This window comes from Fusarium vanettenii (genome assembly GCF_000151355.1).
Source record: "Fusarium vanettenii 77-13-4 chromosome 1 genomic scaffold NECHAsca_1_chr1_3_0, whole genome shotgun sequence".
Lineage (NCBI taxonomy): Eukaryota > Fungi > Ascomycota > Sordariomycetes > Hypocreales > Nectriaceae > Fusarium > Fusarium vanettenii.
The window spans coordinates 90,346-104,107 of record NW_003315881.1 but is presented as its reverse complement, the minus strand read 5'-3'; the positions used below and the strand labels follow the sequence as shown (position 1 = coordinate 104,107).

At 54.0% G+C, this 13,762-nt stretch overlaps 3 protein-coding genes across 3 annotated transcripts; all 3 read right to left on the bottom strand.

The window, feature by feature from the left end:
- Positions 1-75: 75 nt before the first annotated feature.
- NECHADRAFT_74423 (uncharacterized protein) lies at positions 76-1,518 on the bottom strand (the record flags this gene model as incomplete). Its single annotated transcript, XM_003053315.1, has 3 exons — positions 76-482; positions 532-1,143; positions 1,200-1,518. 3 exons carry the CDS (start codon positions 1,516-1,518, stop codon positions 76-78), a joined length of 1,338 nt encoding a protein of 445 aa, XP_003053361.1.
- A 422-nt stretch (positions 1,519-1,940) lies between these two features.
- On the bottom strand, positions 1,941-3,613 carry NECHADRAFT_74422 (uncharacterized protein; the record flags this gene model as incomplete). Its single annotated transcript, XM_003053314.1, has 3 exons — positions 1,941-3,203; positions 3,266-3,381; positions 3,571-3,613. 3 exons carry the CDS (start codon positions 3,611-3,613, stop codon positions 1,941-1,943), a joined length of 1,422 nt encoding a protein of 473 aa, XP_003053360.1.
- Positions 3,614-4,114: 501 nt separating this feature from the next.
- NECHADRAFT_98635 (uncharacterized protein) lies at positions 4,115-6,533 on the bottom strand. The gene has a single exon (XM_003053313.1). It carries the CDS (start codon positions 6,499-6,501, stop codon positions 4,651-4,653), a length of 1,851 nt encoding a protein of 616 aa, XP_003053359.1. The 5' UTR covers positions 6,502-6,533; the 3' UTR covers positions 4,115-4,650.
- Positions 6,534-13,762: the final 7,229 nt, after the last annotated feature.

The following is a 13,762-nucleotide window of genomic DNA, read 5'->3' as shown; positions in this document are numbered from 1 at the left end:
AAGTGTCTACTTGCAGGTCTGGATGGTTTCGTCCATATCTATAATCCTCCCTATCAACCATCTGCACTCATTCCTTTACTCGCTATCATCTGTCTCGTCCTTCTTCTTCTTTGCCCCCTTCTTCCCCCTCGTCCCCTTCTTCGAATCCTTGACCGCCTTGCGATCGACCTGATCCTGTATCTTATTCCTCTCCGCCTCCCCTCTTGCCTGCAGCTCCTCCTCTAGCTGCTTAAACTCTTCGCTCTCGGCGTCCATGCCTACGAGCGACTCGAGGAGCTTGATCTCGTCGGCCCAGACCTTCTTATCCTCCACGGACTTGCCGTCGGATCCCGGCCGGTCGATGGGCGTCTCGAGCACCATGGGCATGCCGGCAAAGGGGGCGTGGTTCATTATACTGTGGAAGGCACGTAGGCCGAGGAAGCCGGTGCCGATGTTGGCGTGGAGGTCACGGTTGGAGTCGAAAGGGGCTTTGCTGTCGTTGACTAAAAGTTGTTAGTTGGTTCCAGGAGAGAGGGAGAAGGGGAAGCTTACGGTGGAAAGCCTTGAGGTACTTGTGGCCGACAATCTCGTTGAAAGAATCGACTGTCTTCTTGAAAGCTTCGGGCGTCCGCAAGTCATGCCCAGCAGCAAAGGCATGGCAAGTATCGATACAGACGCCTACACGCTCCTTGTCCTCAACCAAGGCAATGATGTCTCTCAAGTCCTCCCATGTCGATCCAATGACATTGCCACTTCCTGCCATGTTCTCAAGAACTGTTATGACTGTCTTGGTGGCCTTGTGAGACTTGTTCAGCTGTGCCGCGATACGTCCAATCGCAGCAGCCCGACTATCGCCGCCCGTCGATCCGGGATGGAAGTTGTACAGCCGAATACCCAGCTGCTCGCATCGATTGAGGTCATCGAGGAAGCTGGTGTACGCCTGATTGGCCTTTTCCTCATCTGCTTGCGCCAGGTTGACCAAATACGAGCCGTGCGGGAGGGCGTGCTCGGCAGCGCTATAGCCGTGGTGCTTGCATTGCGAGATGAATTGGGTCTTGGCTGAGGGGTCGAGGGGAGGGTTGGTCCATTTGCGCTGCGACTTGAGGAAGAGGGCGAAGGCGTTGGCGCCGATATGGATGGCATTGGTGACAGAGTTTTGTACGCCTGTACGATATTTGATTAGCCCATGAATCGAGTAGAGATCGAGTCAGATTGCGAACCTCCTGCGGCACTGACGTGAGCACCAATATGCATAGCAGGCTTCAACGAAGAGATAGCCGTCCGGTCCGCGAGCGGCGTAGAGTCTTCCTCCTTCTTGGTCTTGCGCTTCTTGGTCACCTTTGCCGCTGGCGCCGGCGCGTCAATCTCTGGTTCCGGCTCAGCCTTTCGCTTAGTCACAGTCTTCGCGACAGCCCCCTTTGCCTTCCCAATCGCCTTGCCCGCGGCCGCGACGGTCTTGGTCACCTTGGGCATCTCGTCGTCGTTGTCGTCTTCGTTGTAGCTGACTGCCTGTCTTTTGCGCAGAGATGTTCGAGCCATTGTAGGCTACAAGGTCATCACAGTCCCAGAGGAAGGCTCTGAGCGGGTTTTCGACGTTGATGAAGTAATTGATCAAGTTTTGTTTTTCGAGGTTGATAAAAGGGCAATCTGCCGTGCCCCATACTGTGTGACGCGATTGACGCGATGCCTCCTGAATTACCAAGCACGAAATCATGTGACCTCACCTTCAACTGTAAGACTCGAGTTGAACTTCAAGAGTATCAATTTCTACCGTATTCCTGACCATTCAAGATCCAAAGAACCCATGATGAATCCTTGCCTTTGTACAAAAACGCCTAATTCAGAACATATGAAATACGGGAACAGTCAGTCCCACGTCCAGAATCCAAGCCACCATTTTCCTTCCTTATCCCAGCATCAGACATATAAAACCGCCGTTCAGACAAAATAGACGATGAAACTTAGGCAAAGATCTCCATCTCAGCCTTTCGATCAGGAGAAAACTGATCCTTATATGCTTCCCACAACTTCTCAACCTCCCGAATGTAGCGCTCATGAAGTTCATCAATGTCCTCCTGTGCCGGCTGAGGTCCATGGGGCCTCTCGACCCGGAGCGGACGCCCAATGACGATATTGACCGGTCGTCGATATGGCATAAGTCCAACGTCATAGTTGAGCACGCCTCGTCCGTGGAGAGCTGGCACGGTGAACTTGAAGACCTTGAGGAAGACCATCTGCATCTGGTGTACAAGTGGGTGCGTCTTGGGGCTGAGCTGGTCATAAAGATCGTTCTCGCCGAATCCGATGACGGGGACAAGGTCAGCTCCTGTTCGAAGCGCCATCTTGACAAAGCCCTTGCGTCCCTTGAGAATCAGACGAAGAGTTCCCGGCTGAGCTTCGAGCGACTCTCGGGCACCTCCCACGACAATAGTAACAGCACGTCCTTGGCCATCGTTATTGGGGCCGCCCTTGGTCAACATGTTCCAGATCGACTCCTTGGAAACAGACTGCAGACCCATCCACAGAATCCAATCACGGTTGAAGGGAAGGCGGAAGTTGGAATCGAGAGTAAGTAGAGTGTTGGTAATGCCAGGGAACAGCTCTCTGAACCCAAGGGCATTGGTAGCAAAAGCTCCCCACGCTCCATGAGAAATAATACCATGGGGATGGTAGCCAAAGATGTATTTCCTGTCAGCGGGCAGGTCAAACGTCTTGTGCAACTTCATGGGGAAGTATCCAGTAAATAGCTTCCACAGTCGCAGACTGCGGAACCATTCAGATCGGTACGACAGACGCCCATTGCTTGCTGCTGTCGAGAGAGTGAGATGGATGAGGTACGGAACAAGAATAGGCCAGGTCAGAGGGTTGGCGCAGATCAACCAGAAGATTGACACCAAAAGGATGATGGACATGCAGTGGAAGAGAACTGCTGCCGTTTGTAATCGCCGAGCCATTGGCACACGCAGGGGGGCAAATCGAATTCCTCCAGCGCGCCAGCTCGCCCGCTCACGTTGCTGCGACTCGGCGATGCTGGGCAACTTTGGGTAAGACCAGTCTTCATCATATCTGGTATCCTTCTCGTCCTTCCCGCCAGCGACGGCGGCATAGCTCTTGGTTGCTCCATTGGATGGGGAAAGTGTCACGTCGTCGAAATCGCCGTTGCTGGTGGATATGGTGGACTGAAGGTCACCGCCGTCCTCCATCTCGGGTCTTGTTAGGTTCCCCTATTACCGACTAGTCAGTCCAAGCGCTTTGCTTCAGCTGTCGTGTTGCAGGTGGCGCATACGTTATCTGCGGTGGCATCTTCCTCCCGGGTTTCCGGTTGCTCCGGCTCGGTCGGTTCGTTTGATTCTGGGTTGGGAATGGTTGTCACTTTCTCGTTCGTCTCGGATGGCTGAGCGCCTGTAAAGCCGTTAGCGTCTCAATTTCGTACATCCAATGGTCAATGCAAAGGCATGGCGTTGAGGCTCATGTTCGGTACCAGCTTGCAGACGCCTTGGGCCTATGATACGAGCTACTCCATCCGCCCGCAGTTGGACGAGCGCATAGCTCACACAGATCACCTCGTTTGCAGGGCAATCGCAAACTCACCATTCTCAATAGAAATACCGCCGTCAACCTCGGGAGTCGCCATGATGTCTGTTGCTTGCGCGTCGAGATAGATGGTTTCTTAGGTGGAGGGGTCGAGGTCCTAGATAAAGTCGGTGCAGACTGCGTCAAAAACACAGCACGGCCACGTCACGGCAACGGAAGCGACGAGAGAAGATGAAAGCAAAGTCAAAGTCCAGATGCAGCTACAATGGCATGAGCATCAGGCGCCATTATACCACGGTTTGGATGGATGAAGGTGGGCCAGGCAGTTGAGTTGGTTTCATGGATGCTTCATCCGTCAGACATGCCGAATACGCACAGCTTTCTTTCGGACGATGACGTCGCACTCGTGGGCTTCGACACGTGAAGTCAGAAGCTTCCATCCCCATCCGGCATGGTACGCTACGGCTACGGTACGGTACGGGTTCCGCTGCCCTCACCTTGTATACAGTGTCGCTGGTCCGTATCAACCCAGCCACTCTCTCCAGCCTCGGTACATGCTCGATTCATTCATTCACTCGTGTCACTCACTCTTCAGCACAAACAAAGAAGTGAACCTATATTAGAACATTATAGACAACAACATCGGACCAAGCCTGCCATGCATGCCGAGAACTTTCTTATCTCAGCTCTCCCTCCCGGACCCTGCCAGGGGATCCATTCCCTTAGCCCCTGATTCGACCCTGCTACACCATCCCGCCTTTGCATCCATGGGGGTCAGCCAACGGCTTGGTAGATTCTCTATATACAAAGCATCATGACTTTGCACACCTTTCTCATACCTTCCCAGTTGGGTGCAGCCACGAGGCACACTATCTGAGAGTAATCAATAACTTCAACAGCAACAACAGCAACAATGCATGTATGGTACAGTAACAATACGACAACCAGTTCATAAACATCCCAAGTCCTTTCTTTTGAAGTGGAGGCCCCGACCATCCACTGAACCAAATTCCCAAAACCGATAACGCCTCCCTGAGCACCATGCCGAATAATCTCAAGGGTAAAAAACGAAGGTCGTCTTAGTATGCCCTGCAACAAGGAAAAATAGATGCGTCAACGCTTTGAAGCCACCTCACGCTACGCCTTGACCGCCGCTGCTGCTGCTGCTGCCGCCGCATCGCGTGTCTCCATCTGTTGCTTCAAGTCTGCTACCACATGATCCAGAGTAGTAACCTTATCCGTCAGAGTCTTGACCCTTTCCTCCAGCGTTTGGATATAAGCCCAGACACTAGGGTCGCTCTGTGCGAACATGTTGCTCTCGTTGGTGGGCGCCGCGCCGCTCCCGCTCCGGGTGTGGGAGAAGCCGGCGGAGCCGGGCGCGGCAAATTCAGGATGCGACAGCCCGGGGAGCTTGGGCCGAGGCTGCGTGCTGTGAGGTGATTGTAGATCCGATGTCCGGCGTCCAAACTGCTGTTGCTGAAGTTGCTGCGTTAAGCTAGGTGAGCGCTGCCGCACCAGGTTGTTGCCGTCGTGACCTTGAACTCCTGGGCTCAAGGGCTTGGGGCTCTCTGTAATCCCCGTCTGTGAATACATGTTTGCGTTGGCCGCCGCAACGGGCAACGGCGAGATGTTGGTGCTGGTTGTATGGGCGGCCAAATTGTTGGCCACATTCTGCGAGGCATTAGAGCCGGCTTGGTTTTGCTGCTGGCTCACGTTCGGAGGGAAAAGCCCTCCCGAGCCCGGTCGCGCGCCAGGCGGCGGGTAAGTCCGGGCATGCGCACCATATCCGTCACCTTGAGCTCCAGGGACGTGCTGGGTCGTGATGCTAGGGAGGCTTTGTCGCCTCAGTTCATCATCCTCTGCATTATCATAAGCGAGACCAGACATGGCCGATTCATCAGCTTCGGCGATGCTGTTCTCCAGATCACCGTCATCAACAAAGCTGCCCATGCTTGACCGTCGTCCAGCACAACCACCAGCACCCTTGGAGTGACGAGCCAGAGCATCACCACGAGCAAACTTGCGGTCACACTTGGGACAGACGTGAGGCTTCTCACCCGTATGCAGCTTTCCGTGACGCTTCAGGTCATGAAGCCGGCGAAACCGCATCTGACACTCGGTGCAAACGTACGGTTTCTCCTGGCTGTGTGTCAAGAGGTGACTTTTGAGGTTGTGGTGGCGCGTGAACTCGGTGTTGCAGTAGGGGCATTTATGCTTCTTGGAAGCGGATGACGTGGGTGATGTCTGACCCTGCCCCGGCATGGGGAAGCTCATTCCTCTAGCAGGAGTTTCCGCCAAGTTACCCGTGGCCTGGAGCGACCCCGGGTATGATAACGAGCCTGGCTGATGTCTCTCTTCTTGGCCAACAACCTGTTGCGACGACTGTTGGTGATGTTGCTCAAGCTTGGGTGCGTCAACGTCCATTGGAGTGGGACTTTCAGTCACTTGAACACCGACAACACTAGCAGCGCTCTGCGGACTTGTCGCACTACGCTCTTCGACCTGGCTAGTCGCGTTTTGCGCCAGCGACACGGGATTTGGAGCCTTTGGAGAAGCATCCATGGCCGCTGTTGGCGCAGCCGGGGGCGCGTCAACAGGGCGGCTCATAGCTTGAACAGCGCCGGACATTAGGGAAGCGAGAGCCTTGTGGCTAGGGTTTTCGCTCGTCGGAGCAGGAATTCGAGACCCGTCGTCGTGATCGGTGCCTTCGCGTCGCCGGCGCTCGTCCTCGAGAGCAGCTGCGGCTGTCAAGGGCGTCGGGGAGATGCTGGACGCGAGGGCCAGCCGAGCCGACTTTGTCGGGGAGCCGAGGGCCAAAAGGCCCTGGGACTGGAGGGCAAGGGATCGCGGCGATGCAGGAGAAGGTGAGCGAGGCCGCTTGAGCAACCTGACTGCGTCGTCTGAAGGGATGACGGCGGGAGGGGTCGCTTCTGAGCGCGTTGCGGGCGGGGCGTCGGTCGCGGTGAAGGCGGAGGCGTCCGAGGCCATAGACGCAGCTGCTAAGCGTAGAATTGACAAACTTGAAAAAAGATGGAATGCAGCATGCAGTCAGTTTCGAGATTCGAAGACGCCAAAGCCTTTGGTCAAAGGCACATGTCGGGGCGTGATAGATGGATGTGTGGCTGGAGACGTGGCGAGAGCTGATATTTTTTCCCCAGGCAGGAAGGCAGAGGAGGCGAATGAGGAGCGGGTGGGCGATGCGCTGTGGGCAGTGAGTGGCTCAGGCGACGAGGCAAGAGGTGGAATTGAGGCTCGAATCCGGCAGTACGTAGCGTGCAGGAGCAACGGTTTAAAGCATGGAGACAGCGGGAAAAAGGACAGAGGCGCAGAGGTACCCGTGATGGCGGTCGATGATAATGACGGTGTCGCGCCGAAAGAGTTGTGCAAGGTAGAGGTAGGTAAGTAAAGAGGTAAGGGTAGGTAGGTAACTAAGTGAACGAGGCGGCCGGAGAGATGGGCTGCGAGGCAACGACGACGGGCGATAGAGAGGGCGAGTCAAAGTGGGCAAGTGGGCGAGAGGGGATGTGATTGGTCGGCCTGGGTGGACGGGTTGAGTGAGTGGGGTACGTAAGAGGGAAAGAGCAAGTGTGTGTGGGCGTGTGTCAGTGGATTGTTGACAGCTGCCGGGCTGGTTCCTTCAGAGAGGGCTTGGCTTTCAGGTGGGATCGTGCAGCGCTGAACCTGGAAACCTGGTCGGCGGGTACGTACCGCGTCCCGTGAACTGGACTGAAGTGGAAGTGGAAATGGAGCTGGACGATGTGAAAAAGGCACGCGTGAAACCTGGGCTTTGGATCGCGGGTGATAGAAGAAACAAGCTACTGGAAAGACACACGCAAACCAAACACCAGTTAGCACGTAGTTACGTGGTAGACGTGGTGAGAAAAGAGGGAAAAGGGAAACGCGCGCTTGGTTGGGGACAAGGCCGTAGCCCCAAAAAAGCCGAACAGCGCGAAAGCGGACAGGAGTGGGCGGTACCGATACGTTTTTGGGATGAGCGGCGGGCTGGAAACGTGCTGGGGAAGGCTCTAAAGTGACTTCGTTTCACGGTACTTGGAACGGATGTATCTCTTCCCCTGGTAGGTAGGAAACATTGGGTCAGCCACCCGGCCAAACATGCTGCCAACCAAAGCCCGAAGGGTCCGATTGTGTAGATTCGCGTGCATCTCACAATCACGATCAAGCGATCATCGACCATGGTTTACTGGCGAGACCTCTTCCTTCCGCCTCTTCATCTCCTCCAAGGCTGGGTTGCTCGGCGTGATCCCGGCTTCTTCAGGCAACGGGCGTCCAGGTTACGGCAGCTCTCTGTCTTCTGATAGGGCACATTGCGCGAGCAAAAGGTGAGAGCGGGAGACGGGAGGCGAGCAAGCAATGATCCATCCAGACACGAGAGATGACGACAGACTGCTGCTGTCAGAGCCTCTGGCCATCCCATGCCATCTCATGCACCTCGGTCAAGGTACATGTCCTCCAGGTATCCCGTCGTAAGGCCCACTGCTTCTCCAAGGTCGACAAGGCAAACCGGTTCCACAGACGAGGCGGCATGTCACTGCCCTATCGCCAGTTGATAGGGCCATGACATGAAAAGAAGAGAAACAAGAAACGTTCAAAGAGCATAAGGCTTCTCCGTCACCCACTTGTTGATAGTTGGATCTCGCAGAGTTTCAGTCTTGGAAAGACTCGATAACTCATCGTCAACTCACTCAAAAGGTTCGCATCTCCCTGTCGTCAAGAGTCGAGACAACTCGGCATGGTTGAATCGACAATCCCCGATCTATCGAACGGCTAGCTAGCAAGTACTAACGGATATGTACAGCGTCATGCTCAGCTCCCGAGCTGAAGGCTCTCTCCTCCAGGGCCGGGCGCAGCTAGGCTCACCCAATCCTTGCTTGGCTTCCCTCAGGTGAGCCAGCAAGTGGCGGTGCACCAAGGCAAAGCCCCCGAAATGGAGCCCGGGCCTCAAACCCATGGCGTGGATGGGATGGACGATGGACGATGCGATGTGGGCTGGCGGCTCACTCAAGCCCGACTGTGGCACCCCTGTGGTTCTGTGGTTCAGGTGTGTGAGAGCCTGGCGAGTCTTGTGACTCGCTGGATCCCTTTGGGTTTATTGGTGTGGCTGATCCTAGCTGCTCACCATCCCAGCCCCCTGCTCCGCCACGCCTGGTTGTTTCTTGTTGTTGTTCTGGTGCTGTTTGCTTCTCTCTCCCTCCTTTTCCTGTGCTCCCCCAGTCCCCATCAAGCTCGTGTTGAGTGAGAACCGGCCCATAAAGATGCAAAAAACCTGCAAGAATGAAACCTTTTTAGGGACCGGATGCTTGAGTGATGCGCCACAGCGCGCCACCTTCAGGTCGGCTCCGTCAACGAAGCGAAGCCACGGGGGCCCAACAAACAACCGCGGCACCCTCGAAGATCCATCGCCGTCTTGTCCGATAACACTTGGCTTGCCTTGTCTCGCCCATCACTGACAAATACCTTGCAGGTAGGTATAGACTGTATTACGGTACGGTCAGCTTCGGTCGCGTCTTCAGTCAGAATCGAGCGAATGGCTGAGCCCAAGCCGCTGACGACCTGTTCCGATGTGGTTTTAGCTATCCAATAGTACCCGTGTGCCTTGGAAGGCCGCAGGCGGATGCTCTGATCTGCAACGTCCTTCAACGTGAGAGGCTCTAGCGTCTAGATTCACCGTCAGCGTCACAGTGATCACATCAACCCAGCCCACTCGTTGCTGTGGCTGTGAGACAACCAGGTTGCTTCACCCACGATGAGTCCGGACTTGCTTGGTCTGCGGCTGTCGCTGAATCGTGAGCATTGAGAACTATGAGGCTTCAAGTCAGACGTTTGTCTTGACATGGCAAAGAGTCTCGAGATACCCCCCGGTCAACTGTGTGTATAAACACCGTTATCTCCATGATCTACGTATGGCCTCGAGCGGGAGGACCTGAACCCGGTGCCCTAAGCCTGCAGGCCGTCAACTTCTTCAACCTCGGACCGGTTCCACTGATCACCGATTCGGCTGGGCATCGTCTTTTTGGCAGGTTTGGCGAATATCATTGGCCATTCTGTCTCTCGGCAATCCCCCATCCTGTCACTTCTCATCATTATCCGTGTCGTCAGGCTGAGAGCTATTTGCTTCTATCGGCCCCCGGCTCACCGTTATTCTAGCCGCCCGATCACGCCAGCCAGGGAATGGCGATAGAGAAAATCCGGGGCTGATTGGCCGCTGTTAATGTCCACTTCAGCTAGGAAGGGGTCTGGGGGAAAGCCTTCAACTGCGTGAGTGCGGTCGTGGCGTTCTTGGTGGAAGCTGGAAGCTACGGAGTGTCGGGGCCTTGTCGAAAGCCACAACCAATCGAGTTCAAGCTGTGAATGGATCGCTGGATGTCTTCAACAAGCTGTCTCTTGTCTCGCTTCTGCAGTTGTCAAGCTGGAAAAGTGCGCTGCACTCGCAGGACGTTACATCATGGACTGTCAAATCGCAAGACTCCGTTGAAGATGTTGTATTCTATTTCCATATCCTCCTGGCCAATCGGGCTTTTGGTTGTCCAGCTGTCATCTCAGCTTTCAGCTGTCATAAGAACAGCCAACCGGACACGTCCGTATTATGTGACTGCTGTTCGCAGCTGGCAATTGATGACATTCTTGGGCTTTGTTTATTGGTGTGTTGTAGTCGGCGCCTCGGCTTGGTAATATCTGCAGTAATTGTCTTGGGAACGCCGTCCGAGTCCACCATCTCCAAGCCTGCCGGCCACAACCATTAGCCTCGTTCTAGAATCTGTTAGCGGATATCATGTCGTGTGACACGGGAATCGAAGACACTCAAGCCTCACGTTCTTGTCGACGTGGAAGTCATGGCGCACGAAATTGATACCATGCCACACGGTCTAGCCCTCGAGGTTCATTCCCCCGAGGTTGAGATGAACCAAGGCGGGGCCAAGCTCTATAGTCGGTGTCTACATACCTATTCTGCTAAGCATTCCAATTGGCGTCATAGACTTATTTGGTCTCTTATGCACTTTTTGCTTAGCTTCCGCTACATGATATGATGCTATCGTGGGCTTGGAAGTTCATGTTGGCCTTTGGGTGCCCGGGTGGGTTGCTCGAATGCCAGAACAATATCAACACCCATTTCGTCCCCGGGCAATGCCCAATTTTACGTTCCTCCAGATTCTCACTATCCTCTTGGCTGTCTCCTCGCGGTGGTGTCGAATGCATACTTCACGTGAATGTATGGTGTACTTGCAGGACATTTGATGCCATTGTGTTACACCGCTGCTTCGATCAGTCGCCCAGCCTCGACGATCCGACCATATGGCGGAACGACAAACGCCAATGACTCGTCTCCTCGTACAGGAGTGTCGGCATAGAATGCTCGATTGTACACATGAGTCTAGATGATCGAGGCATCGTCCTGTTAAAGTCTAGGGTAGCTAGTCGCCTTGGCGTTGACAAGGACAGACGGATGATAGTTCACAAAGAATCTTATCCTTTAGAATGATTGGCTGCTTTATGTCCGGTATGTAGTTATTATGTTTCATTCCACCGCCAAAAGACATATTTCGAGAAGGATTTGCATTGAGTGGAAGATGCCGAGGTCACCTCCATGAAGAGATCTACACGTCCTGCCTACCCTAGACAACCCGGACGGCTAGTTGGTGATGATTGCCACACGTCCACAACACCACGACATGTTAGGCAAGTAAACCGAAGAGACGGGATCAGGTAAATGCATGCCTGTCTACCGGAAACACACCGTGGACATACCATCTCAAAAGATCGTGCCAGTGTCCGAAGCTAAATGTGGCTGTTGAAATGGTGACTGGAATGCAGACTTGTGTCATGTAAACCACGTTCTACGTATTTTGACCAGTCAGATGTGATACCATCAATGGCGTGTGGGTTCACCATTGCCGGCATACTACGAAACAGAGACATGATTAGAAGCCGACGTGGTACCTATGGAAGAGTCAATATTTGATCACAAGCTGGCGATGGATTCATTTTTAGAACCGCATGCAGAAGCAACCATCCTGGTCACACAAATTACATGCAAGATCCCTCGTACTCGATGTCACCGCCTTTCTGATCCTCAATGACTCGACTAGACGAAAGATAAGCATATTGTTTCAATTTGGCATATCGCCTTCGGCCCGGTAGGTTAAACGTGATTGTGACAGAGCGAGGACTGCTCCAGAGAAAGGAAGGGAGGGCATTGTTCTCAAGGCGGAGTAGACCCTGTAATTCGGCCAGAGTCAAGGCCGTGAAACAGCAACAGGGGGATTATCGGGCTGTGGCACAACATCCCGTCAATAGTACGTACGCATTGCGTCCAGTACGTCCGGATGGAAACTACAGTCCCGCAACAAGCGCGGATCAAACATTATTTGCTGGGTATCGGGTGACGCGTTGGGCCAGCCGAGATCTTGTAGGCATCGCAATTACATGCTGCGCAACACTCGAGTCATGTCGAGTTGATTGGTCGCCTGTTTCATGCCGATGTGGGCGGCACGAGGCAGACAAAGTCATCCAACACGGCTGAGGGAGATTATCACAATTATATTCACCGAAAGCCTCGCGGGTCAAACTGCGTGGCGGTTGTTTGAAGGATCGGCCCACGCGGCATGAGACCCATGGAAGGAAACGAAACAACGACATCAAACTGGGGTACGAATGATATTGTCCACTGGCACAAGTCACAAGCTGGGGGGCCGATGAAATTAGGTGCTGACGTGTTCTGCAGTGGCCGCCACCTGGGGCCAAAGGCAGCGGAAGGATGGAAGCCCAGCCAGGCTGATGCAATGCGGGAGTGACGAGCGAAGGATCATGTCGATAGACGGTGTAAGTCAGAAGGATGACCCGAGCATGGAGGAGTGAGAGGAGAGGCGGGGCAGAGTATCTGTCAGAGGCCGGACCAACAAACCGCTCGCTTGTGAAATGGAAGTTTCAGAGATTCCAAGAAAGCAAACAAGCGAAAAAGAAAAAGCGACGCGACATTCATCTGTCTTTGTCGCTGACAGGTCTCGGCGTGTGCCGGCCCTTTGTTTTCTTGAACCTGGAACCTTGACAGGGGCTGATGATGTTGGTTTCGGGTTGGGGAAGAATCACGAGACAAAAAACCATGATTCCAACAATCCATTATTTTGTTGGATTACCGAGTTGTCAAGCGAAGATGAAGATGGCACCTTGATCTTGCGAGTGAGTGACATGGCAGTTTTGAATGTGACCGAGCCTGAATTGGCACATGATGGGGAGGGGTTGCTGCATTGCCATTGCATGGACGGGCATTGCCGATCGGATTTTGATATTCAGGGATGAATGCAACCAGTTGTTTCCGGCAACGAGCGCGAGCCTGAGGCACGGGTGCATTCGCATCCATCTGATCATGGAAGAGCGAAAATAGGAGCGCAAATTGCAATCTTCCACAAGAATTTCTGCTGGACTTTTGCCTTGGTTAAGAGAGAGGCCAATCAGTCGACAAAGCCAGACCTGGCCCACGAGGCCGACCCAGAGATATGGGCAATGATATTATGTTAATTTCTGAATGCTGGCAAATGGCAACCCTTATACGGACCCTGAACATCATGCCTTGACGCTGGGGTTGTCAATCGAGATGAGGCTTGATCTGCTGCCATTATTACGCCTGCCATGATTGGGTTTGCCGTGACTACGGCTTTGATTGGCTTCATCGGCCTGATCTGATCAAACGTCCAACGGCCAGCCAAAGGGGTCGTCTGGCAAGGGCAGGCAGCCAGGAGCTAGTGCCAGGTACCCGAAGGTCAAACTGCTGCGAGCGACCATGATTCCGCCACGAGCGGCACAGAACCGATGGAAGCTGTGAGCCCGGTTTCCCCCTGGAAGATACGTACCGGTTTACCCGCCTTCTCGCGCGTGTGGCGGATGGTGATCCATGGATGGCCCAGCGGGAAATGGACTGACCCCTTTAGGCAGGTGTCTGGTTCAGAAGCAAATAGCGCTCCATCAACTTACGAGATGAGTTTCGAATATTCGCGATGGCTTCGATTTTGAACATCTCACCTACGAAAGAAACAGTCGAGAAGTAACCAAACTGCGACAGTCCGTAGCCCTGCTGCCGGGAATTGACAACTTGATCTGCTCACTGCCAGACATAAACATAGCTCACCGACTGGTTAGCGTCCCGTTCAAGGAAAAGCCCGAGCCAAGGCCAAGACGCGCCAGCTGAGAGAAAACCTGGTCGAAGCCAAGCGTTGACCAACAGGTTGTTGACGAC